General features: G+C 37.8%; 1 protein-coding gene across 7 annotated transcripts in view; it reads right to left on the reverse strand.

Moving 5' to 3' along the window:
- slc2a9l2 (solute carrier family 2 member 9, like 2) overlaps positions 1-20,629 on the reverse strand; it is a 118,979-nt gene extending 98,350 nt beyond the window's left edge. The window contains exons 1-3 of one of the 7 annotated variants that reach the window (XM_058376604.1): positions 20,609-20,629; positions 19,784-19,902; positions 4,943-5,010 (exon numbers count right to left, since the gene is read on the reverse strand). In XM_058376604.1, the coding sequence (XP_058232587.1) occupies positions 4,943-5,010; positions 19,784-19,786 (71 nt within the window). In that variant the 5' untranslated portion in view covers positions 19,787-19,902; positions 20,609-20,629. Of the gene's footprint in view, positions 1-4,942; positions 5,011-14,027; positions 14,047-14,880; positions 14,945-16,284; positions 16,560-18,481; positions 18,600-19,783; positions 19,906-20,608 lie in introns of those variants that run through there. The other 6 variants (XM_058376584.1, XM_058376564.1, XM_058376554.1 and 3 more) reach the window with 6 other exon arrangements.
- Between the last annotated feature and the right edge of the window lie 4,629 nt (positions 20,630-25,258).

The following is a 25,258-nucleotide window of genomic DNA, read 5'->3' on the forward strand; positions in this document are numbered from 1 at the left end:
AGACGTGTATATCTTGAGAGTAGTATATCTTGAAACGTCTATAACTTGAGACGTGTATATCTTGAGAGGTGTATAACTTGAGACGTGTATAACTTGAGACGTGTATAACTTGAGATGTCTAACTTGAGACGTCTAACTTGAGACGTCTAACTTGAGACGTGTATATCTTGAGACGTGTATATCTTGAGACGTCTATAACTTGAGACGTCTATAACTTGAGACGTCTATAACTTGAGACGTGTATATCTTGAGACGTGTATAACTTGAGACGTGTATATCTTGAGACGTGTATATCTTGAGACGTGTATATCTTGAGACGTGTATATCTTGAGACGTGTATAACTTGAGACGTGTATATCTTGAGAGGTGTATATCTTGAGAGGTGTCTAACTTGAGACGTATATATCTTGAGACGTGTATAACTTGAGACGTGTCTAACTTGAGACGTCTAACTTGAGACGTGTATATCTTGAGACGTGTATATCTTGAGACGTGTATAACTTGAGACGTGTATAACTTGAGACGTGTATATCTTGAGACGTGTATATCTTGAGACGTGTATATCTTGAGACGTGTATAACTTGAGACGTGTATATCTTGAGACGTGTATATCTTGAGACGTGTATATCTTGAGACGTGTATAACTTGAGACGTGTATATCTTGAGAGGTGTATAACTTGAGAGGTGTATAACTTGAGAGGTGTATAACTTGAGACGTCTAACTTGAGAGGTGTATATCTTGAGACGTCTAACTTGAGAGGTGTATAACTTGAGAGGTGTATATCTTGAGACGTCTAACTTGAGAGGTGTATATCTTGAGACGTCTAACTTGAGAGGTGTATAACTTGAGAGGTGTATAACTTGAGACGTCTAACTTGAGAGGTGTATATCTTGAGACGTCTAACTTGAGAGGTGTATAACTTGAGAGGTGTATAACTTGAGAGGTGTATATCTTGAGAGGTGTATAACTTGAGAGGTGTATATCTTGAGACGTCTAACTTGAGAGGTGTATATCTTGAGACGTCTAACTTGAGAGGTGTATATCTTGAGACGTCTAACTTGAGAGGTGTATATCTTGAGACGTCTAACTTGAGAGGTGTATATCTTGAGATGTCTAACTTGAGAGGTGTATAACTTGAGAGGTGTATATCTTGAGACGTCTAACTTGAGAGGTGTATAACTTGAGAGGTGTATAACTTGAGACGTCTAACTTGAGAGGTGTATATCTTGAGACGTCTAACTTGAGAGGTGTATAACTTGAGAGGTGTATATCTTGAGACGTCTAACTTGAGAGGTGTATATCTTGAGACGTCTAACTTGAGAGGTGTATATCTTGAGACGTCTAACTTGATTATGCTTGATTATGAGAATGCTGGTTCTGATAGAAAGGTGTCAGAATACACAGTGTATGAAGGGTCAGGGCTGTTTTGGCAGCAAAATGAGGACCAACACAGTATTAGGCAGGTGGTAATAATGTTATGCCTGATCAGTGTAAACCTGTTTGTATCAATCTTGTGTTGATTGTTGATCTCAGCATAGCTTGATCTACTCGTACCTGATCCACTCGTACCTGATCCACTCGTACCTGATCCACCCACACAACACTGATCTTTTTTTTTTCAAACAAAACCCAAACAAGCAATAAAAAACCCCGCTCTATCCAATTGTATTGGGATCTCCTGTACACGGGTCTCTTCAAGCCATTACACAGGGTTTGTCAGCTCTGATTTGGCCATTCCAAACTGCTGACCTTCTCATCACAAGCTAATTCGCAAAGGCTGGATCTAGCATTGGACACAAACTGGAGAGTTTTGAGTCAAAGAAGAACAGGGGGTAACTAAAGAACCTGCTCTCCATCATGGACAATCTGTCTCACCCGCTCTACAAAACACTAGAGTCAGTGGAGCTCATTCCCCTACAGACTTGTTGTCACACAGAAGGTCACAGGAGGTCATTCATACCATCTGCAATAACACCAACAGTTCACCTTTGTGTAACAGCCGATAATCATTAACATCATTACATTCTAGACTCTCAAGGTTCTTCATATTCATTAGTTTGCACATTTGTACTGTGATCCATCCATCCATCCATCCATGATTGCAGGGTGTGTTTCAAAATAGCCTAGAATTTGGAAGTATCCGTGCTCCCCCAGTTCCAGCTGAAGACAACCACCACCATGCTTCACTGTGTGAATGGTGTTCTTTGGGCTGATATGCTGTCTTGTTTTTGCACCAAAGATATATTTTAGATGTGCAAAAAGTTGAATAAGGAGGATTTGGATGTGTTTGGATGTTTTTGCCATCCTACCACATAGCCTAGACATGTAAAGAGTACAAGAGCTTGTTGTCACATGCAGGTAGTGACCAGAGCTGTCCTCAATATTCCTGCAGTTTTCTTCTTGTCCTTTTGTCAATTTTTGGAGGGACGCCCTGTTCTTGGCAATGTCACGGTAGTGCTCCATTCTCTTCGCTTACAATTTCTGTTAGAATTTTCGTATTTGTTATAAACCGATCAGCCATAACATTATGAGCAGGTGAAGTGAATAACACTGATGATCTCATCATGGCACCTGTTAGTGGGTGGGATGTATTAGAGGCAGCAAGTGAACATTTTGTCCTCAAAGTTGATGTGTTAGAAGCAGGAAAAATGGACAAGTGTAAGGATTTCAGCGAGTTTGACGAAGGGCCAAATTGTGATGGCTAGACGACTGGATCGGAGCATCTCCAAAACTGCAGCTCTTGTTGGGTGTTCCCGGTCTGCATCTATCAAAAGTCATTCAAAAGGAAGAAACAGTGGTGAACCGGAGACAGGGTCATGGGCGGTCAAGGCTCATTGATGCACGTGGGGAGTGAAGGCTGGCCCGTGTGATCCGATCCAACAGACGAGCTACTGTTGCTCAAATTGCTGAAGAAGTTAATGCTGGTTCTGATAGAAAGGTGTCAGAACACACAGTGCAGGAAGGGGGACCAACACTATATTAGACAGGTGGTCATAATGTTATGCGTGATTTGTGTATGACACTAAAGGCTGACCCGATTTATCCTCGTTTCATTTTTTGGACCAAAAACTATTATTTTAACAGGTGTGTGTAGCCTCTATATATGCAATGCACATAGCAAAAACGATTGTATACTCGAATACACGTACATCAACATGGGCGACAAAACAAACTAAAAATATATACCAGTTGCTCCTTCATGAAGGTTTACGCTTTGCAATTTCAACTTCAGATTGCTACAAACAAAATCGGGTTAGCAAAAAGGCTCGAGAATGAATGAGACTTAGCAATGTGTGTTCTACTTCCTGCAGTGAAATATGGAGCACTTTGCTTCATTTCATTTTTATATTCTGTTTTAATCTTGTATAGCCATGTGAGTTACAAACTCAGGGCTAGTCATATCTCTCTACCCATTCTCTCTCAATAACTTTCCCTCCCTCTCTCTCCCTTCAGCATCCCTTTTTCTCCTCGCCCTCTACTTTCCCCTTTCCTCGTTCTCTCATCCCCATCTCCCTCAGTCCTCACCCCTGCATTTTCCTATCTCCATATCACCATCTCTCCCTCTTTCTAATCTCTGCCCACATCGTTCTCTATTCCTCCTTCTATTCCTCGCCCATCCATCTCTTCCTCTATCCCTGGTTCCATAAATTGAACTTTACTCTCCAATCTACTCCCCATCTCTCCCTTTTCTTTTTTTGTTTTTTTACACCTCTACCTCTTCACCCATCTTTCTCTCCACCAGATCTCTCCCTTTTCTCTTTCTCTCTCCCTACCTCTTTAGTTCCACCTTTCCTTCCTGCATTACTTCCTTCACCATTTCCCCTCACGTTATCTCTCTATATTCTCCTCCTCCTGTATACCTGTATATGTACTATCTTCTCAGTTTTTGCATTCATCCTCCGAGTTCTTTCTCACTCCATTCCTTGCCTCCCTTCCACCGTCCACATTTCCATCTCTGTCGCTTCAAGGCATGAGAGCATATTTTTGGAATATATCATTTCCGAGGACTTGTGGTTTCTTGGTAACATGACGAATTGCATTATTTTGGTCTTATTAACTTCAACTTTACGAATGGAGAAGAAGAAAAGAGGCGTGAAAGGAACTAGCTTAGATTATGAATGTTTATGAATTGCTGAATTGCAGAATCTAAATACGATTAATCTAAACAACTGATCATCTCAAATTTTTTCCAGATGCTGATTTGTCAAAACATCTCAATCTTAGACAACCCTGACATCCCAGTGTGCAATGTTTTTAGCTGAAAGTTATGGTAAATATTTGAACGATTTAGTACCGAACATTTTTCTCCATCATGGCTGTTAAAATCGAGACGCTGCTTGCCACATCTCATGCAGCCAAATGGCAAAGAAGCTAATTGCGAGTTTGATTAAACTATAATTACAAACACAAAGCGAAAAATCCAAACCGCTCCTTTAATCGGTAGAAAAATACGTGGCTTAGCCGGAGTGAAATCATTTTGTCGCTCATCGACTGTATGCAGTGGACTGACTTTGTGGCCGGAAAGGAGACGGTTAACTTTGCGAGTGAACTCGCTGCTTCACAGGGATGTTGGGAAATTAAATTAAAAGTGTAAATGTGGCTGTGATGGCGTGCGCAGGATGTAAAGAGTTGGAAATGTCAGACTGTGCATCCGTGCAGTCTGCAGCCTGGCTTCGTGTTTTGCTTCACGTTTTCTTGGCTATATATTTGGTGGGAAACATTAAAATATTATTCCAATAACGGCTTGACGAATCCGAATAGTTTAACATTTTGCCTGAATAGATAATATATCCTCCTTAATTCCGTCTCTCCCTTCCTCTGTCCTGTTCCGTCATCCCCCTTTTTTTCCCCCTGGGGACACATAATTCTATCTGCAGTCAGGTAACAGAGAATAAAGGGTGATAAAAGAGAGAGGAGAAATCAGACCAAGGTCACACACACCTGTTTGGATGGAGCTGGCTCGTTTTCAGGGCTTCGTTGGACCTTTTCCATTTCAGAAGCTCAAAAGCCTGAAAGAGAGAAAATCCCCCAATTATACTCAAGGAGACACACACACACACAGATGATCCCTTACAGAAACTGAGAAAGCACACACTATGAATACACAATGTATTTACTATACATAATACATGCCAAAGTCATCACACACCTCATTCCAGTATGTAAATATTAGTGTTCATTGTTATCACTGTCACTTGCTCTGAGAAGAAGGGGGGGGGGGGGAGATAGAGACACATTAAGAGAAAGAAAGAGATAAGATAACATGGAGAGAGATAAAGAACATACAAAGCGAAGCATAGACAGAGACAATGGGAGAGAGTTTGAAAAAGACCGATAGAGAGACTTGATGAAATTACAGTACAAAGCAGTCAGTGTAAAACATGGGCATGGGGAATCACTCAGATACACTGATACCATAATATACCTTATTCTTATACCTTTCTTCTTCTTTCTTTAAACCAGCTCATTATCTGATTAATCTATCAGTAAAGTTCACAATCATTCACACCACAGCTCTGGCAACACCACATGACAGCAATGCAGATAAAAAAATAAGAAATATTTCTATTTAAAAAAGCAAAAAGACAGGAATGGAAAGGGAGGGGGGGAAACAGAGATAGAGGCTGATATGGCATTTACAATAATTAATTTTGCACACAGTTGTCTCAGATAAGGAGAGAGAGAGAGAGAGAGAGAGAATACAGAGAATGAGCATTAAAAAAAAGTGAAAGGGAGAGACAGTGAGACAGGGTTGATATGGCATTTATAAACATCAATATCACACAGTTGTTTCTGCTTAGCACACAGAGAGAGAGAGAGAGAGAGAGAGAGAGAGATACAACACTACTGCCACCTAGTGAACCTGTTATTTAGTGGAGCTTCACTGAAAAGCACACACTCCCATCACTAGCTGCTGTACTGCTACTTCACTGAAAGTGTGTTTATATGACAGTCACTGTAATACTGCGGCTTAGATTAAATTCCTCAAAACATGGCTGCTTCTCAGGTCTTCAAGTTATCCAAACCCACCTTGTCAAATCTTCTAAATTGTGTCCCCATATCCGTAATTTCCTGCTGCAACCCTCATTGCGTCTTCCAACATCCCAAACAAATTTTCCTGTGTGTTGCCCAATTGACTACTGCCTAACTGACTTCCCGTTTCTCATCATGTAGCATAACTTCCTATTGCACTGTAGCATGATGTGCCCCCCTCCCACACCTCAACTTCCTATTCATCCTCCATAGCTGAACCACATACCAAGTTCCTACTGGTCCCCCATATCCAAACATCCTTTCAGTCCCCCATATCCCACAACATCCCAACATCCAACTGGTCCTCCATAGCTGACAACATCCCAACTTTCTATGGGTCCCCTATATCCCACCACATCCCAACATCCTTTTGGTCCCCCATATCTGAGCAACATTCTAGTTCCCCATATCCCAACTTCTTTTTGGTCCCTCATATCCCACCATATCACAGCTTCCTACTGGTCCCCCATATCCCACCACATCCTACCACCCTTCTGGTCCCCCATATCCCACCACATCCCACCACCCTTCTGGTCCCCCATATCCCACCACATCCCACCACCCTTCTGGTCCCCCATATCCCACCACATCCCACCACACTTCTGGTCACCCATATCCCACAACATCACACCACCTATCTGGTCCTCCATATCCCACCACATCCCACCACCCTTCTGGTCCCCCATATCCCACCACATCACACCACCCTCCTGGTCCCCCATATCCCACCACATCCCACCACCCTTCTGGTCCCCCATATCCCACCACATCCCACCACCCTTCTGGTCCCCCATATCCCACAATATCCCAACTTCCTACTGCTCCCTCATAACCCACCATATTCAAACATCCTTTTGGTCTCCCATATCCCAACTTCCTATTGGTCCCTCATATCCGACCTCATCCCAGCTTCCTACTGGTCCCTCATATCCCAACATCTATTTGGTCATCCATATCCCAACTTCCTACTGGTCCTCCATATCCCACCACATCTAAGCTTCCTACTGGTCCACTATATTCCACCACATCCCAGCGTCCTACTGGTCCCTCATATCCCACCATATCCCAACATCTATTTGGTCATCCATATCCCAACTTCCTACTGGTCCTCCATATCCCACCACATCTAAGCTTCCTACTGGTCCACTATATTCCACCACATCCCAGCGTCCTACTGGTCCCCCATTTCCCACCATATACCAACTTGCATGTGGTCCCACCACATCCTAACTTTCCACCATGTCCAGATTTCCTCATCTCTCTCCATCTCTTTCTGTCTCTTTCTCTCTTTCGCTGTTGAAATCTCTTTTGTCTGTCTCGTACTGTGCAGTATGGCTTCCTGGTTCCCGATTAAACATGAGATTTTGAAATGCAGCCGCTAGGCATATTGATGATTTTGCTGAGTTGTCCTCTCACCTGACAATTCTGTTTGCTTAAACAAGTAAAACACACACAGGCGCACACACAGGAAAGCAGATATTGAACGCTCAGAGAATTCCACCCCCGTGTCAGACAGCGGATCATCTTTCTCAGATATCTGACCCCCTGTTCTCAGAATCTGTAGGAGTTTGACGGAAAGAGGACAAATGGAGCGGTTGCTGCGGTTTTCCTCAACCAGAGAATGTGTGTGTGAGAGAGAATGCTACCCTTGATAGTTGAAGCTAGCAAGCAATTGAAAAGAGAGCAATTCATGAAATTCTATACAGTAAATCAATAGTTCAAGTGTGTTCAAACAAGATAAACTCTCCAGTGTGCACATGCTCGCTCCCTCGCTGACGAAAACAAAACAAAACAAAAAAAAGGCAGTTTGACCAACAATCTGATTTGCTTTTCTAGAAAATTACAAGCATATATGAACCACATCTCACACATTAGCCTTAAAGCAACTTAACCATCTTTTCAGCATAAAAGATCACATATTACAAGCAAGCATTATTAGAGCTACAATAAGTGTTGTGGGTAGTACTGTGGTCAAGGATGATAAAATCACATGTTTTGGTCTCACACACACCATCAGTATGAAGGACAAGCAACCGAAAGCCACATGCTGATAGATAGATAGATAGATAGATAGATAGATAGATAGATAGATAGATAGATAGATAGATAGATAGATAGAGATGCTTTCAGAGTCTCTTTTGGCATATCACACTGAAATATTTAAGCCAAAAAACATGGCTGATTGTGTCAAGAAGTTGGACAAAACCTTCGACAAGACAGCGACCATCCGAATCACACAGGGTGCCCATGCTGGAAGTACTGTACTGGACTGTACAATGGACCTTTGAGCTTGCTGCTATCTATATTGCATAGGCAATGTTTAGCTATGATAATGATCTCTCTGCTTATGCTGGATTATTTAATAGTTTTTAAGGTACTTGGTTATCTATGTTGTAAATTGACATGCAGTGTCATTCCATCTACTTGCTACACTGTACACAGGTGACTAAAACCCTGAAAGAACACAAAGCTCACCAAGAAAAAATACAAAATCTCTCATATGCATAAAAGCACCCATTTTCCTCACACTTTACTAACACTTGACCATCAACACAATAAACACTTTCAACCCATAGATCACAAGAATAAGAAACATGTTAAAGCGTGTTATATAACAGTAAGTTCCGGTCCACTAATTTGATTGGTCGAGTGGTGTTCCAAGAGTGCTTATATTTCAGGCACTACTCTTGGCAGTAGAAAATGAAAAAGGAAGGAAAGGGATGCCAAGTTTCCCAAATACGCCTTTAACGCTAGCTAGTGTAGTTTGGCATCTTTGGGATCTACTTCTGTTTGCACAAAAAAAAATACACAGAACATTTTTTTCATACGGTGTTCAAAATGTCATAATCCATATCGATTTCTTGTAAAAACAATATATGCTTGTGTGATATTGCTTAAATCACTTGTGGTAATAGAAACTGTAAAGCTGTAATAATGCATACTGCGGAAAAAACATGCTTAACACGAAATCTGGGTTTAATATATTTAAGTAAGTAAGTATAAGTAGCCTTTAATTGTCACATATACATTACTGCACAGTGAAATAGCATATCCGATCCTTGGTGGTTGGGGTCAGAGTGCAGGGTCAGCCATAATACAGAGGGTTAGGGGGCCTTGCTCAAGGGCCCAATGCTGGCAGCTTGGAGGTGCTGGGACTTGAACTCCAATCTTCCAACCAACAACCCAGAGCCTTAACCACTCGAGCTACCACCACCCCTGTAAGGGGCCCTTATTATCGCCATACATACAAACAGTGGACTTCTTTTCTTCGCATATCACAGGGGCAGTTATGTTTCAGCATCCCTGGAGCAGACAGGGTTAAGGACCTTGCTCAATTGCCCAACAGTGGTAGCTTGGCAGAGCTGGTTCTTGAACCCTGAACTTCTGATCAACAACCCAGAGCCTTAACTACTTGAGCTACAACAGCTTGTTGTATTGACCTCCATAAATTAAATGAGCTGTATAACAGCTCATTTAAGTCATGGTGGTCATTTTTAAAAGTTTAGGATATTGCTATTATTAAGTTTCTTATGGTGTCTATCAGTGAGAAAACATGGTGTTTCGAGGGCACTGGTTTAACTCACTAAGCCACATTAATTTGTTTTCTAACAATAGGATTTTAATACAGATTAAAAAACAATTAATAATGGGAATATTATTTTTCAACTTCAGTTTTGTCCTTCAAACACTGGATAGTGTTTATTTTTATCACAAGGTGATAAAGAGTGTGAAAAATCTGCTGTTGCTTTGCTACATAAAGCCACGTTAAGTCTTCACGCATTTTACTCCGTCATCAGTTACCTGTGTTCAGCACAGCAACTTAGTGCAGCATCTAGATGTGGTGATCCTAAAATGTAATATTTTGGACACATTTTGCCTGCTGTGCTAAGAAGCCTTACATGGAGCATTATAATAAAAAATATATATAATAAAAAAAATAAGTAAATAGATGTATGGATCTGACCTTTACCCTTACAACAAAATGGGACATATCCATGTCTATCTCGTATGTTCATGGTTTTTAATCTAATATATCTTCATGTAACATATGCTTTAGAAAACCTGAGTAGAACCACAAGTTTCCTAAACACATCAATTACAGTGATTTCCACACTGTAGCAGATTTTGTGGCTTTAAGCAGCTGCTTGTGATGAACTGCTGCATGCTTCCTAATAAAACTCATCATGTTCCCATTTAACATAAGCTGAGTTTCCCGTAGCAAGCACTGCTCAGTGGTTTCGCGATGTTTCATTAAATTTCCTGCAGCTTGCAGGAACGTCCTCGAGCCCAGGTGAAGATTTTTCAATATCTGTTTTCGCAGGTGCCTCAGCATCTAGTTTATTGCTAATAATTTACTACTGCAGTTCTATTGCTAATAATTTACTGTGTCACTGTGGGGGCAAACATCATCGTGGTGTCTGTGGTGTAAATAATGACTAGCTGTAATTCTACGAACAAAGATTTACAGACCACCGACGGCATCGTTTCCTTTACAGTTGGTGCGTCTCGATCGGCTCCCTAGTTCAGTGGTCAGGACGCTGATCAGGGAGTCGGCCATTTTAAGGGCTGTCTCTCTGTCGGTGTGCACCTCTCTCACTATCTTTAAATCCTTCCAGTGCACTGAAATGTCCGCTTGCTAAATAATCACCATGTTCCCTTGATGTAAATGTAAAAACCTGATATTTTCCTCTCAGCTTCAGGGAAAAATAAAGGTGGGCGATCTCTTAGCCAACTTCATCAGCGACACGTAGCTTGTCATCATTGTTGTAAATAATGACTCATGTTATCGATTTTCAAACTTCGACTGTTCTATATGAACCTGTGTGTTTAAATCAACACATTTATATGACGTATAAAATCAATATTTTAGATGGAAATTCAACTTTATGTACACAATATACTGATTCATGACCCAGGGAGCTTGAGAGCTGATTGAGGCGCACCCCATGTTTACAGGTTTAAAGTCACAAGTGACAGGTCCGAAACTGTGTCTCGAAATTATTAATAATGCTCCGATGACTACATTCATAGCCTTGATTTATCGTGCCAGGGGCAATAAGTGTTTATCTTTATGACACTTTATAATCTATGATCTTCGCCACATGGAAAGCAAGTGATTAGCTTATTAGTGAATAGGTGATTAGCATGTGTGTTTGTGTCTGCTACGTAGAATTATATTGCAAGAGAGCACTGGATTTGTCAAACATTGTTATTTTCTCTTCTGATGTATTGTCACCTTTATTGGCTAACAGGAACCACTTTGAGACAGAGAGAGAGAGAGAGAGAGAGAGAGAGAGAGAGAGAGGGAGAGAGAGAGAACCTGGAAAGTGATCAACACATTAACAAAAAGATTTGATCTCTTGTCCTTGTCCGTTTCCGCACTCGCTCTCTCAGTCTCAGTCTCAGACACACACTGAAACCTAACCTTCCCTATTTGATGAAAACGCTTCATCCTTCATCCCAAGGCTCCCATTGAAATGAATTTCTCTCACACACTCACACACACACACAAAGGTAAATTGCTATTTCCAGTAATAACTAAGCAGTTAGCACAATCTCATCTGCATAATGCTAACAATCTGAAGTTAACACTCATTAAGTTAGCAAGAAAACATCTCTCTCTCTCTCTGGTTTGTGAATCAGCATAATATAAAGCAGTACTGCACACTAAGGACTGCGGAATGCTAACAAGATGCTTTAAAAAAATATATAGGAGGAAAGTCATAGCCATGATGAAGTTTCAGTTATTCAGGTTTGGTTTTATTACTAATCTGAAGTCATGAATATAAAGTAGCACCATGATTCCACTGCTGGACCGTGAGCCAGGCACTGTTCACCTCAGGGGTGCTATGTGATGGCGCTCACCCTGCTAACAACCACTGAAATGCAAAATTTCACTGTACTGTACACTGTATGTGACAATAATGGCTAGCTTTCTTTCTTTCTTTGTAAGTAAGAGGTTCCTCTATTCCAACAAGAGGAAGAAGTGCAGTCCAATGACCTGGATGATTCACTTATTCAACTGAAAAAATGTGAAATGTTGGACACTTTATGCACTCTGCACTCGCAGTTGTGCTTATGTAGCAGAAGGAGGCGGGGCTAGCAGGCAAGATGGCTGATGACAGTCCAGTGGACATCTTACATAGGTCTTTTAAATTGGGCAACATTTTAAAAATTCACCATCTCCAGCTATTGGCATTGAATTAAATTTGTTCCATGTTGCCATCGACTGGGAAACGGCTCCTACTTCTGGTTAGTAAAAGCGTCAGTGTTCTGTTTGAGACACTAGAGTACATGGTACATAGTGTATGTGCGTAGCACGTCATTTGCGATGCAGCTTGTGTGCATTTGCAGTATAAAGTAACCTGGATATGAGCAAATGCTTTCTATTATTAATAACAGTGACCTCTGCTGGCAGGGAGGGGAAGTGACTAGAATAAAATGCTCTACTGTCAGCCAGACTAAATGAATGAACTCATTTATTTACTGGTTTATTAAACGTGGACACATGTTAGAAAAACATTACTGTATGCACCGTTGTTGGCCAAAGGCTATTATTTTATACATCTCTAGTCCCAGGACAGAATGTTCAAAAGATCACCCTAAAAGCTAATTTCTAATATTTAGAATGTAAAATGATTCAGAAATGAGAAAAATTCAAAACACTAACTGAAACATGCAAAGCAGAAGCACACAGTGAGCATGTGCGGTGTATTACATACATTATATTGCCAAAGGTTTTGGGACACCCCTCCAAAATCACTGAATTCAGGTGTTGTTTATCAGGGGTTGGGCTCGGCCTCTTAGTTCCAGTAAAAGGAACTCTTAATGCTTCAGCATACCAAGACACTTTGGAAAATTTTAGAAAAACATTACTGTATGCACCGTTGTTGGCCAAAGGCTATTATTTTATACATCTCTAGTCCCAGGACAGAATGTTCAAAAGATCACCCTAAAAGCTAATTTCTAATATTTAGAATGTAAAATGATTCAGAAATGAGAAAAATTCAAAACACTAACTGAAACATGCAAAGCAGAAGCACACAGTGAGCATGTGCGGTGTATTACATACATTATATTGCTAAAGGTTTTGGGACACCCCTCCAAAATCATTGAATTCAGGTGTTGTTTATCAGGGGTTGGGCTCGGCCTCATAGTTCCAGTAAAAGGAACTCTTAATGCTTCAGCATACCAAGACACTTTGGAAAATTTTATAGGATGAATTAGAGAGCAGACTGCGAGCCAGGCCAAAATTGGGACGTCTGCCTTTAAAAGAACATGAATGTAATATGGAGTTGGCCCACCCATTAAGCTATAACAGCTTCAACTCTTCTGGGAAGGCTTTCCACAAGGGTTAGGAGTGTATTAATAGGAATTTTTGACCGTTCCTCTAGAAGTGCATTTGTGAGGTCAGGCACTGATGTTGAATGAGAAGGTCTGGCTCACAGTCTCCGCTCTAATTCATCCCAAAGGTGTTCTATCAGGTTGAGGTAAGAATTCTGTCAAGTTCCTCCACACCAAACTCGCTCATCCATGTCTTTATGGACCTTGCTTTGTGCACTGGTGTGCAGTCATGTTGGAACAGGAAGGGGTCATCCCCAAACTGTTCCCACAAAGTTAGGAGCATGAAATTCTTGGAAAATGAAAAATCTTGGTATGCTAAAGCATTAAGAGTTTCCTTCACTGGAACTAAAGCGCCGAGCCCAAGCCCTGAATTCAATGATTTGGAGGGGTGTCCCAATACTTTTGGAAATATATCGTATACTATATAAATCAGTCCAACAGGATAAGAACTTTACAATAAAAACATGTTTGATTTGAACGACATCGAGTCATGAATAAAGCTCATCAGGTCAAGATTTCCTTAAACAACAGTGGCATCTTCAGCAGCATCCAAGATTAAGCTCGTGATAAATGCCGAGATGACTTCGATTAAAATAGTTTGCATGTTGGTTAATAATTTCCTACATTACCCATGATGCAGTTTGTCTACCTGTTCATAGCAGCGCCAGAGTGATTTTTCTTCATACCTAAAGAAAGCGATGCGGAAGTGCTTTAGTACTTTATTCGGTCCTGCTCTCTCATCTTCTCACTCCATTGCACAGATCTCATAGATTACTAGCTCGAGTCTAACAAGTTTATGTCCGATGTTCGGTGGTCTAAACATCCCTGGTGGTCTAGTGGTTAGGATTCTGCGCTCTCGCTGCCACTCAGGGAACTCTATAATTTGGGATGTGGTAGCTTACAGGTTAAAGCATAGGACTATTAATAAGAAGGTTGTGAGTTCAAACCCCATGTCCCGCAAGCTGCCACTGCTGGGCCCTTGAGCAGGGCCCTTGAGCAAGGCCCTTCACCCTCAGTTACTCCAATGTATAAAATGGGATAAAATGTAAGTGGCTCTGGATAAGGGCGTCTGCCAAATGCCAAAAACGTAAACGTTTACTGTCTCCACTGCTTCTACGCTGGATGACACTGTTTAGCTTATTTCATGGCTGAATTTTTCCTTTAACACTTAAACATGTTAATCAGTGACTCAAACTGATCAGGTGCATCTTGGGAAGTGAAGCCTATAGCTAGAAGCATAACAAAAAAATAATAACATAAATCAACATTGGCTGCAGGTCAAAATTCGGCTTCATCTCTGTGCTCATTAACGAGAGACGACTAACTCAGGCAATATGAGAAGGGTGTAGTGTTGAGCTCGTGTAGTGAAGGTTCGACAGCGGCAGATGGACCTTTTCAGCTGTTTAATCTTTAAACACTGGTGACGGGACACTGAAGCGGACAGGAAAATGACAGCTGAGGAAATCTCAAATGAACACACACACAGCTCTTATGCTACTTACCCTGATGAAACAGAAGGAGTAAGAAACTTGACCGGCACATGAATGAATGAATGAAATCCCCCACCTTTCTTTCTCTCGCTCTCTCTCTAATCATTAACTCGGTTCTCAAAGACATTGCGCAAAAATCAAAACTGCCGGTAAGAGAGAGAGAGAATGATATACAGACAGAGAGCGAGAAAGAGAGAGAGAAAATGATATACCAAGAGAGAGACAGAAATAGAAACAGACAGAAAGACAGATATGAAAAGTTATAACTGCTGTAAAAACATTGTTTAATATAAAACCAGGAGAAATCATGGGAGATCCTATCATAACATGACCTATACAGAGGTCCTGAAATCATTATTCCTTTTACTTAGTATCTCATTATTTTGACTTTGAACCTCTAATTATTCTGTCCAAGTCAAGTGAGATGAAAATAACGAAGTTTATGCTCGCAACTGCTCACAAATCTTCGTTATTTTCACCTCACTTGACTTAGTAACTTGTTAGTTACCAACGGGTGGGTTATTACTTATTACTATCGTATTAGTCATCGAATTAAATGTTAAACTCCACATTTAGCCAAAAACACAAGTCATTGAATCTGGGACCAAGGTTCTAAAACTTGTTTATTGTTTAAACAGTATGATAGATAGATAGATAGATAGATAGATAGATAGATAGATAGATAGATAGATAGATAGATAGATAGATAGATAGATAGATAGATAGATAGATAGATAGATAGATAGATAGATAGATAGATAGATAGATATGCTGAGATGCTTTTCTGCTCACCAGAGTTATTATTTGCATTATCTTTAGTCTCATAGTGTGTTTCATCCTGCAGTTCTACTGCTCACAGTACTTTTTTTTGGCTTTCATACCTGTAATCTCAAGAGACTGTTCAAGAGACAATCCCAGGAGATTCAGAAAGGGTCAAACCATTCCATCTGGCCATCTGGCACCAACAGGGTCAGAGAGATCACACTGTTTCACCATTCTGATGTCAAGATTAACTGAAGCTCTTGACCTGCATCTGCATGATTTTGATGAAGTGCTGTGCTGCTGCCACCTGACTGAATGATTGGAGAACTGCATGAATGTGTAAATGTTCCTGATAAAGTTTAAAGCGAGTGTATAAGAGGATATATTATGTATAAGTGGCAGTGTATTCGCATTTAAATGCAGAATTGAAAGTTTGAGTAAACCCTCACACCCACACATAGAGCACAAGGTTAAACTCACTGTGTACAGTGAAAGTTTGTTGAATTATCATGAGTAAAGACTACAGGATTCCAGCAGTGTGGTGTAACGCAACCCTCTCTCTCTCACACACACACAGTGTCCAGGAATGCAAACACAGAGCAAATACACGATCAGCTAGAATAAGCTCCTTATACAAAATTCCATAACACTCACCCAGCAGTTCAGCTCAGGGTTGGTAAACCTCTGTGTAATTCCAGCTCCCTGATATCTCTCTCTCTCTCAGCTCTCACATGAGCTCCATTAGTGTAATTCATTTTAACTTCTGATCCCTCCCCCATTTCCGTATGAGCGGCAAACCTGGAGAATGGCTGAAGGCAAAACTAGAGCTTGACTGTATGCGCTATACTCCACTCTGCCCTACAATTTCAAGGTATTTATTTTGCTGAGATTATCGTTCTCAGAATAATGCTGAGAAGACAGGTTTGCCTGGTTAGTTCACACTGAGCTGACTGACTGCTTCTCGGTTCAATGGCACGTTCTCTGCCAGAGCGATGAACCTCCCTCCTTCAGTTGGTGTTTGGATGAAAATGATGATGATGAGTGCTCTCTAAGTCTAATGCTCTAGAGAGATTTTAACACTGTGCTTAATCTTGGCATGCTAAATCCTATGTTTAACCCTGGGGGTAGAAGGTGGTGCATGTAAATTAAAGAGCAGGGTCAACACTAGGTTTTACCCCAGGGTTATGAATCTCTGCCAAATGTGTACAGTGTAAAAACACAACAAGTGTTAGAATGTAACAGCTGGATGCTTAGTAAAAGATGTCCAATAAGAAACTGCTTAAAAGAAATTCCAATTTTTTTTACTTTATATAATATGAATACACATACACCGATCAGCCATAACATTACGACCACTCATAGGTGAAGTGATTATCTCCTCATCATGGCACCTGTTAGTGGGTGGGATGTATTAGAGGCAGCAAGTGAACATTTTGTCCTCAAAGTTGATGTGTTAGAAGCAGGAAAAATGGGCAAGTGTAAGGATTTGAGCGAGTTTGACAAGTTCAGACAACTGGATCAGAGCATCTCCAAAACTGCAGCTCTTGTGGGGTGTTCCTGGTCTGTAGTGGTCAGTATCTATCAAGAGTGGTCCAAAGGAGCAGTGGTGAACCGGCGACAGGTGGGAAGTAAAGGCTGACCCATGTGATCCGATCCAACAGACGAGCTACTGTTGCTCCAATTGCTGAAGAAGTTAATGCTGGTTCTGAAGGCTTCAAAATACACAGTGCATCACAGTTTGTTGTGTATGGGGCTGTATAGCCACAGACCAGTCAGGGTGCCCATGCTGACCCCTTGTGCACCGCTGAAAGCACCAACAATGGGCATGTGAGCACCAGAACTGGACAACGGAGCCTGGTAGCCTGGTCTGATTAATCACGCTTTCTTTTACATCACGTGGATGGCCGGGTGCGTGTGCGTCGCTTATCTGGGGTACACATGACACCAGGATGCACTATGGGAAGAAGGCAAGCCGGCGGAGGCAGGGTCATGCTTTGGGCAATGTTCTGCTGGGAAACCTTGGGTCCTGCCATCCATGTGGATGTTACTTTGACACGTACCACCTACCTAAGCATTGTTGCAGACCATGAACAACCTTTCAAGGAAACAGTATTCCCTGATGGCTGTGGCCTCTTACAGCAGGATAATGCACCCGTCACAAAGCTAAAATGGTTCAGGAATGGTTTGATGAGCACAACAATGAGTTTGAGGTGTTGACATGACCTCCATGTGCTGGACAAACAAATCTGATCCATGGAGGCCCCACCGTGCAACTAACAGGACTTAAAGGATCTGCTGCTAACATCTTGGTGCCAGATACCACAGCACACCTTCAGAGATCTAGTGGAGTCTAGTGGAGCCTCGACAGGTCAGGGCTGTTTTGGCAGCAAAAGGTGGACCAACAGAATATTATGCAGGTGGTTATAATGTTATGGCTGATCTGTTTATTATAGTGTAGATTACATTATATTTAATCTAATGTTTAATCTAACAGCCGAGGGGGTTTTGCATGGAGTTTTTCCTCACATGGGACAAACTGTTATTTAAAGCAGCCGTGCACTGCTTTAATTTGATCATGGCTGTTTGCACAGCAAATAAGGTTATCCCAGGGTTTACAAAGTGACATGTCAGATTATGAATATTCACAGGATTAACCGTTAACTCTAAAATAGGAGCAGTGTGAAATGTGAAACAACCCAGGATTGCATTTACAATGTCCCAGGGTTATCCAGGTCAAGTGTGAAAAGCCCTAATGTTGTGTTCGACTGGATTAGGATCCGTTAACTGTGAAGGCTGTGGTACAACGGTTCTGTGGTTAGTCACTTCGTACCGCTGCGTTCTCATCTCTTACTGTTTATTCTGTTACCCAATCACGTTTTCTCTTCGGTGTCCGGCTGTGAGGTCATACTACAGCAACCTCAGCACCCTGCAGTTCCTCTACTGCGTCATTGCTACCTCATCATCTGTTCCTAATGGCCATCAAGCAAACAAAAGCACACAGCACTGTTTTATTAAGTATTTTTTTTTTTTTTTATCTTTTGTTAAGTGCAATGCCCTTCCTATGATCACATCTGGGCTCACCAATTTAAAACAAAAATTAAATAATAATAATAATAATAATAATAATACATTCAAAAATAAAAAAAAATATTTCAAGAGAAAAACCTGTAATATTTTAAGAATGAAGTCAATATTGTTTATCAATATTATTTTTCAAATAAATAAATAAATAAATAATATTTATTTTATGCTAAGTGCACTACCTTTTTTATGATTCAATATGAGTCAATATTTTTTTTATTGCTAGGTTGCCCTAGAATTGTGTTTAATTAGAAGAACATATTTAAAATAATAATAATAATAATAATAATAATAATAATAAAAAGTTAAAAAGTTAAAGAATTTCAAGGAAAAAATTGTAATAATTAAAAAATAATGTCTAATAATATTATTTATTTAGTTAGTTATTTTTCAAAAGGCAATATTATTTAGTTTATTTTAGATGCACTGCTTTTTCTATGATCGCATCTAAGCTCACCAAATTTATTTTAAAAATAAATAAATTTTTTGCTAAGTGCACTGCCATTCCTATGATCGCATCTAGGTTAAGCTAATTTATAATAATATATAATAATAAATATTAAAAAGTAAAAGGATTTAAAAACTTTAAATATTTTAAAAATAAAGTCAATATTATTATAAAAAAATTGCTGCATTATTTGATCCCATCATTGTAAAATGAAAATGAATAAGCATGTTTTATATATATTAATATTGTTAAAAATTGTAGAAAATTATAAAATTGAACTGATTATTAGGACCAAATGTGGCATGATAAAGTAGTGAAAATAAAACGACCTCATGTTCAGGCACAAGATCATTATTAGTATTACAACATGCCGTATTAATAGTATAGAGTACAGTACAGTAAATATTAGAATTGTGTTTAATATATAATAAGCACATGAACTTGAAGAAAGTCTCTTTAGTTGAACGAGAAATCGCAAAGTTAAGATCAAAAAGCTAATATAATACTGTGTGATAATGTGATAAATAATAAAATATGATAATGACATCTGTGAAACCACACCTATAACCCCACCCACTTTGTACAGCAATCAAGCTCACAGTGCATCACAGTGTACAGACTCACCATTAGGCTTATGTTTACTGCTGGAGCCTAAGACCGCCACTCCTTCAGGACTGACCAGTCATCTCCACAGCCTCTGAATGACGGATGTAACCTTCAGTAGACAGGAAAGTGACCACCACCTGCAATGGAGAAAAAAAACAAGACAATAACATCAGGAAATCCTTAACGTCCCTCATTTTAACACATGAAAGTTATCCATATGAATCATTTTATTCTAAAAAAATATTGTTTTTGTAAACAGTGGCCCAAAACCATTTCATAGAAAAATGGATGTCTGAGTGTACAGTAGCTGTAGATTTTAAGCTTCTTTCCCCCGTTTCTTTTTTTCTGTTTCATCTATAAGTACGTGCAAATAGATTTTTGTACCCCAAATTGTTTAATAAATCTTGTTTTTTTATTTATTCACTCGCTACGTCACTTCCGGGCAAAGGCAGGCATTCTTTTCATTATTGAGCGCGAGCGTGTTCCATTTATCGGTGAGCTGAGGCCGCCATCTTGTGGCAAGTCTTTAGTGTTACCGTTCTAAATAAACAACAAACTAATAATGTTGCACTTCTGCTATACATTCTACGTAAACTGTTTATACTTTATTAAAGAATGGTTATTAACTGTATCAGTCTAGTTATTCCAAACGTTATAGACTTGGTACTTTTTTCTTTTAAACGTAGATTTCTCTTCTTTAAAAAAAAGGTTTAAGCACGCGCGGAATTTCAAATAAAAACAACACACTTGCTTTATGTAAACGCCTCAGTAACGTTGGATAAATATTAAGTTAAATCAATAAAAACAAACAATCCTCAAACCAGCACTAGTTTATAAACTTGCCTGAACACTGCGCGCGCACCGTCACATCAGGTTAGTGATACCTGGCCCCGCCTAAAAGATTAAGAATCGACCAATCAGAGTGTGGTCACGTGCTCAACACCGGCGTCCCAAGTCTTCGTTGCGGTACACTGTAGCGATTGGCTGGTATAGGAGAGCTGAATGAATCGGCAAGGTTGCCAGATATATAAAAAATGAAATTCTTCTTCTTTCGGCGACCCCAGAACATTTGAAGCTGTTATAGCTGCAAAGGGCGGGACATCTCCATATTACATTCATGTGCATGTAAAGGCAGATGTTCCAAAACTTCTGGCAATATAGTGTAAGTTTATGAGGAACCTCGAGAGGAACCAAACCACCTCGAAAGGCAACCCATCCTCATTTGGGTGACACCAGTGAATGTGATTATAAATTATTATAAACACCAGAGGGTGTGATTATGAACAATGTCCCTTCCATACCCAAATCCTCACGAAGCAGAATCCAACTGGACCTGGTCTGGTATTTCTGGATGATTTCAGGGTTGTCCCCTTCTCACTGAAGGTCTGCTGGAGCTGGCACCATCTCTGGATGCCTCGGGATGAGTAGAAAAGGGGAAACAAGTGGAAACTTGAAGAAAGAAGTATTTGCACCCTAAATGTAACTAGTTGTGTGACCTTCAGCAGCAACAAATGCAAATAGATGCCCACACTTGGTCCACCCTTGGTTCAATTCAGTCACATAAGAGGGCCTAGGACCCTAGGAGAATGAAATACAGAAAAAAATAAGGTCCTGTCACAATGTCAGAACTTTCCAAATCCTTCATTTAGTTCTTTTGAGCTTAAGTGGACATTCCCCATCAGGATTATCTGGTAAAGAGCATTAATAATGGAAGGTCTCAGAAGCAGTAAGGATCCCCACACCATCACACTACCCCCACCATGTCTGACTATTGGTGTGTTGTTCTTAATTTTGGAATAGTGTGCTAGCTGTAAGCTGAAGGTTAGAGGACCCATGTAAAAAAAAAAAAAATCAGTCCATCCATACTAAAACATTTCTTGAGGTAGTCAAGGTGTTTTTTTTGTCAAATGCAGGAGAAGCGTTTATATTCCGTTTGGTTAGCGGTGGTTTTTGTCTTGCAACTCTTCCATAACTACTTAGTATCTTTCTAATGGTGGAATCATAAACACCAACATTATCCGAGGACCTGCAGTTCCTACCATTGTTCTTCGTCTCTTTTGTGACTTCCTGGAAGCGTCATCACTGCACTCTTGGAGGAATTTTGACAGGCTGTGTTTCTGTGTATTGCAGGAGTCCCGGAGTGCTAAAAATGACCTTGTAACTCAGAACAACTTTCTTTTTATGGAATTTCTTTCTTCATTCTGCTTGTTGAGACCTTTTCACTGAAATTCACATTGCTAGAAACGTTTTATTTACATGATTAAGATTAGATTCAATAATACTGGCTGGCCTGGTTGTGTCTAATGTAACTGAAACCTCCTTCGACCTTCATGACTTTTATTGGAAATTTCTCGGATTAATATTTCCTTTCAATTTTTCAGCTTACTTCCTCAATCTTTGCACATTTAGGTCCAAGCCTGCTTTGTCTGGGATGCGAATCCTCCCGCAGGCACTCCACTCATACTCTGAGGCGATATCGTCGTTTTCAACTATTTTACCTGGCAGTTGACCTCTCCTACTTTCTAGACCATCTCTGTAGCCCTAATCTACCCGAGCATCCATTTGTTCCCTCTCTCTTTGTGTGTAGGGCTTTTACTCATGATGCTTACACTCAAACCACGTCAGTGCCTGCTAATTCCAACTCCCAGACTACTCAACCTCAACTAAAAAGTCCTTATTATTTGATAATAACTCATATCTGTTTTACTCCTCATCCTAAACTACTTATTCTCTGCCACTACTCTTTAAGCATGGTTATTTATTTCCATACTACTTTAATACTTCTTGTAATTAATATGGCTAATATTGCCTTAATGCCATAATGTGTAATTTGATATATTTATGCTGCTATTATAATGCTTAAGCTTAAGTAAAAACTTTTAACAAGAGGCACAGTGTGTTAACAGCATGATGCAAGAAATCACAAACTAATCTTTAAGCCATGATATGCTATCAGTATATCCAACCCAGCCATATCCTTCCTCAAAGTAGCCTTGAATGAATTACAATTTTCTTATAAATATAAATATATGTTTATTTTCCTTAAAAGATTTTTAAAAAATGATTTAAAGTGAACACAGATCTCCACACATGTACAAGAAATACAGTTAGATACACAATTTCCTACATCTTGTATATCTTGAGTGACAGATGTCTCATTGTGTTTGCTGATTTCTTATAGGTTTTTTTTTTGGATTTATTTAGTTTTCTGATTTCTTATTGATTTTCTGATTTGTTATTTTGTTTTCTGATTTATTTTTTTCTGATTTTTTAATTTTTGTTGTTTTCTGATTTTTTTTAAAAAATTTATTTTGTTTTCTGATTTTTTGTAAAATATATTTTGTTTTCTGATTTTTTTTAAATTTATTTTGTTTTCTGATTTTTTTAAAAATTTATTTTGTTTTCTGATTTTTTTAAAAATTTATTTTGTTTTCTGATTTTTTTAAAATTTATTTTGTTTTCTGATTTTTTTAAAAAATTTATTTTGTTTTCTGATTTTTTTTAAATTTATTTTTTCTGATTTAAAAAATTTTTTTTTTTTTCTTTTTAATTTATTTTGTTTTCTGATTTTTTAAAAAATTTATTTTGTTTTCTGATTTTTTTTTTAATTTTTGTTTTCTGATTTTTTAAAAATTTATTTTGTTTTCTGATTTTTTTTAAATTATTTTTTCTGATTTTTTTTTTAATTTTTGTTTTCTGATTTTTTTAAAAATTTATTTTGTTTTCTGATTTTTTAAAAAAAAAATTGTTTTCTGATTTTTTTTTAATTTTTGTTTTCTGATTTTTTTAAAAATTTACTTTTTCTGATTTTTTTTCAAATTATTTTGTTTTCTGATTTTTTTAAATTATTTTGTTTTCTGATTTTTTTTAAATTTATTTTTTCTGATTTTTTTAAATTTATTTTTTCTGATTTTTTTTTTTAATTTTTGTTTTCTGATTTTTTTTAAAATTTATTTTGTTTTCTGATTTTTTTAAAAATTTATTTTGTTTTCTGATTTTTTTTTAATTTTTGTTTTCTGATTTTTTAAAAATTTATTTTGTTTTCTGATTTTTTTAAATTATTTTGTTTTCTGATTTTTTTTTAATTTATTTTGTTTTCTGATTTTTTGAAAAAAATTTTGTTTTCTGATTTTTTTTTAATTTATTTTTTCTGATTTTTTAAAAAAATTTTGTTTTCTGATTTTTTTTTAAATTTATTTTGTTTTCTGATTTTTTTAAAAATTTTTGTTTTCTGATTTTTTTTTTAAATTTTTGTTTTCTGATTTTTTTTTTAAATTTTTGTTTTCTGATTTTTTTTTTAAATTTTTGTTTTCTGATTTTTTTTAAATTTATTTTGTTTTCTGATTTTTTTTAAAATTATGTTGGTTTTCTGATTTTTTTAAATTTATTTTTTCTGATTTTTTAAAAGATTTTTGTTTTCTGATTTTTTTTAAAATTTATTTTGTTTTCTGATTTTTTTTTTTAATTTTTGTTTTCTGATTTTTTTTTTAATTTTTGTTTTCTGATTTTTTTTTAATTTATTTTGTTTTCTGATTTTTTAAAAATTATTTTTTCTGATTTTTTTAAATTATTTTGTTTTCTGATTTTTTTAAATTTATTTTTTCTGATTTTTTAAAAAAATTTGTTTTCTGATTTTTTTTAAAATTTATTTTGTTTTCTGATTTTTTTTAAAAATTTATTGTTTGATTTTTTTTTTTTAATTTTTGTTTTCTGATTTTTTTTAAATTTATTTTGTTTTCTGATTTTTTAAAAATTATTTTGCTTTCTGATTTTTTTAAATTATTTTGTTTTCTGATTTTTTGAAAAAAATTTTGTTTTCTGATTTTTTTAAAATTTATTTTGTTTTCTGATTTTTTTTAATTTATTTTTTCTGATTTTTTTTAATTTATTTTTTCTGATTTTTTTTAAATTTATTTTGTTTTCTGATTTTTTTTAAAATTTTTGTTTTCTGATTTTTTTTTAAAATTTTTGTTTTCTGATTTTTTTTAAATTTATTTTGTTTTCTGATTTTTTTTTAAATTATGTTGGTTTTCTGATTTTTTTTAATTTATTTTTTCTGATTTTTTAAAAGATTTTTGTTTTCTGATTTTTTTTAAATTTATTTTGTTTTCTGATTTTTTTTTTAAATTTTTGTTTTCTGATTTTTTTTTTTTAATTTTTGTTTTCTGATTTTTTTTTTAATTTTTGTTTTCTGATTTTTGTTTTTAATTTGTTTCTGGATTCGTCATTGTGTTTTGCACTTCTCTTCCACCGTACTCAAGGACTTAATCAGTGCCGCCACCACCACGAACATGAGAATTAGTAAACGTCCAGTTCATCTATAACATAGCTTCTGCTTCACCACTACTGACTTCAACTGCTGCTATTGGCCTCATCCTCTTGCCCCAACCCCTCCCCCTAATACTCCCACCTATCTGCCTTAAGCCAATATTCAGAGTACAGAGTATCCAAAGTGCCATCAACCGTCTTCCACATACATGATCCGACAGCTGC

Source organism: Hemibagrus wyckioides, linkage group LG02 (assembly GCF_019097595.1).
Source record: "Hemibagrus wyckioides isolate EC202008001 linkage group LG02, SWU_Hwy_1.0, whole genome shotgun sequence".
Lineage (NCBI taxonomy): Eukaryota > Metazoa > Chordata > Actinopteri > Siluriformes > Bagridae > Hemibagrus > Hemibagrus wyckioides.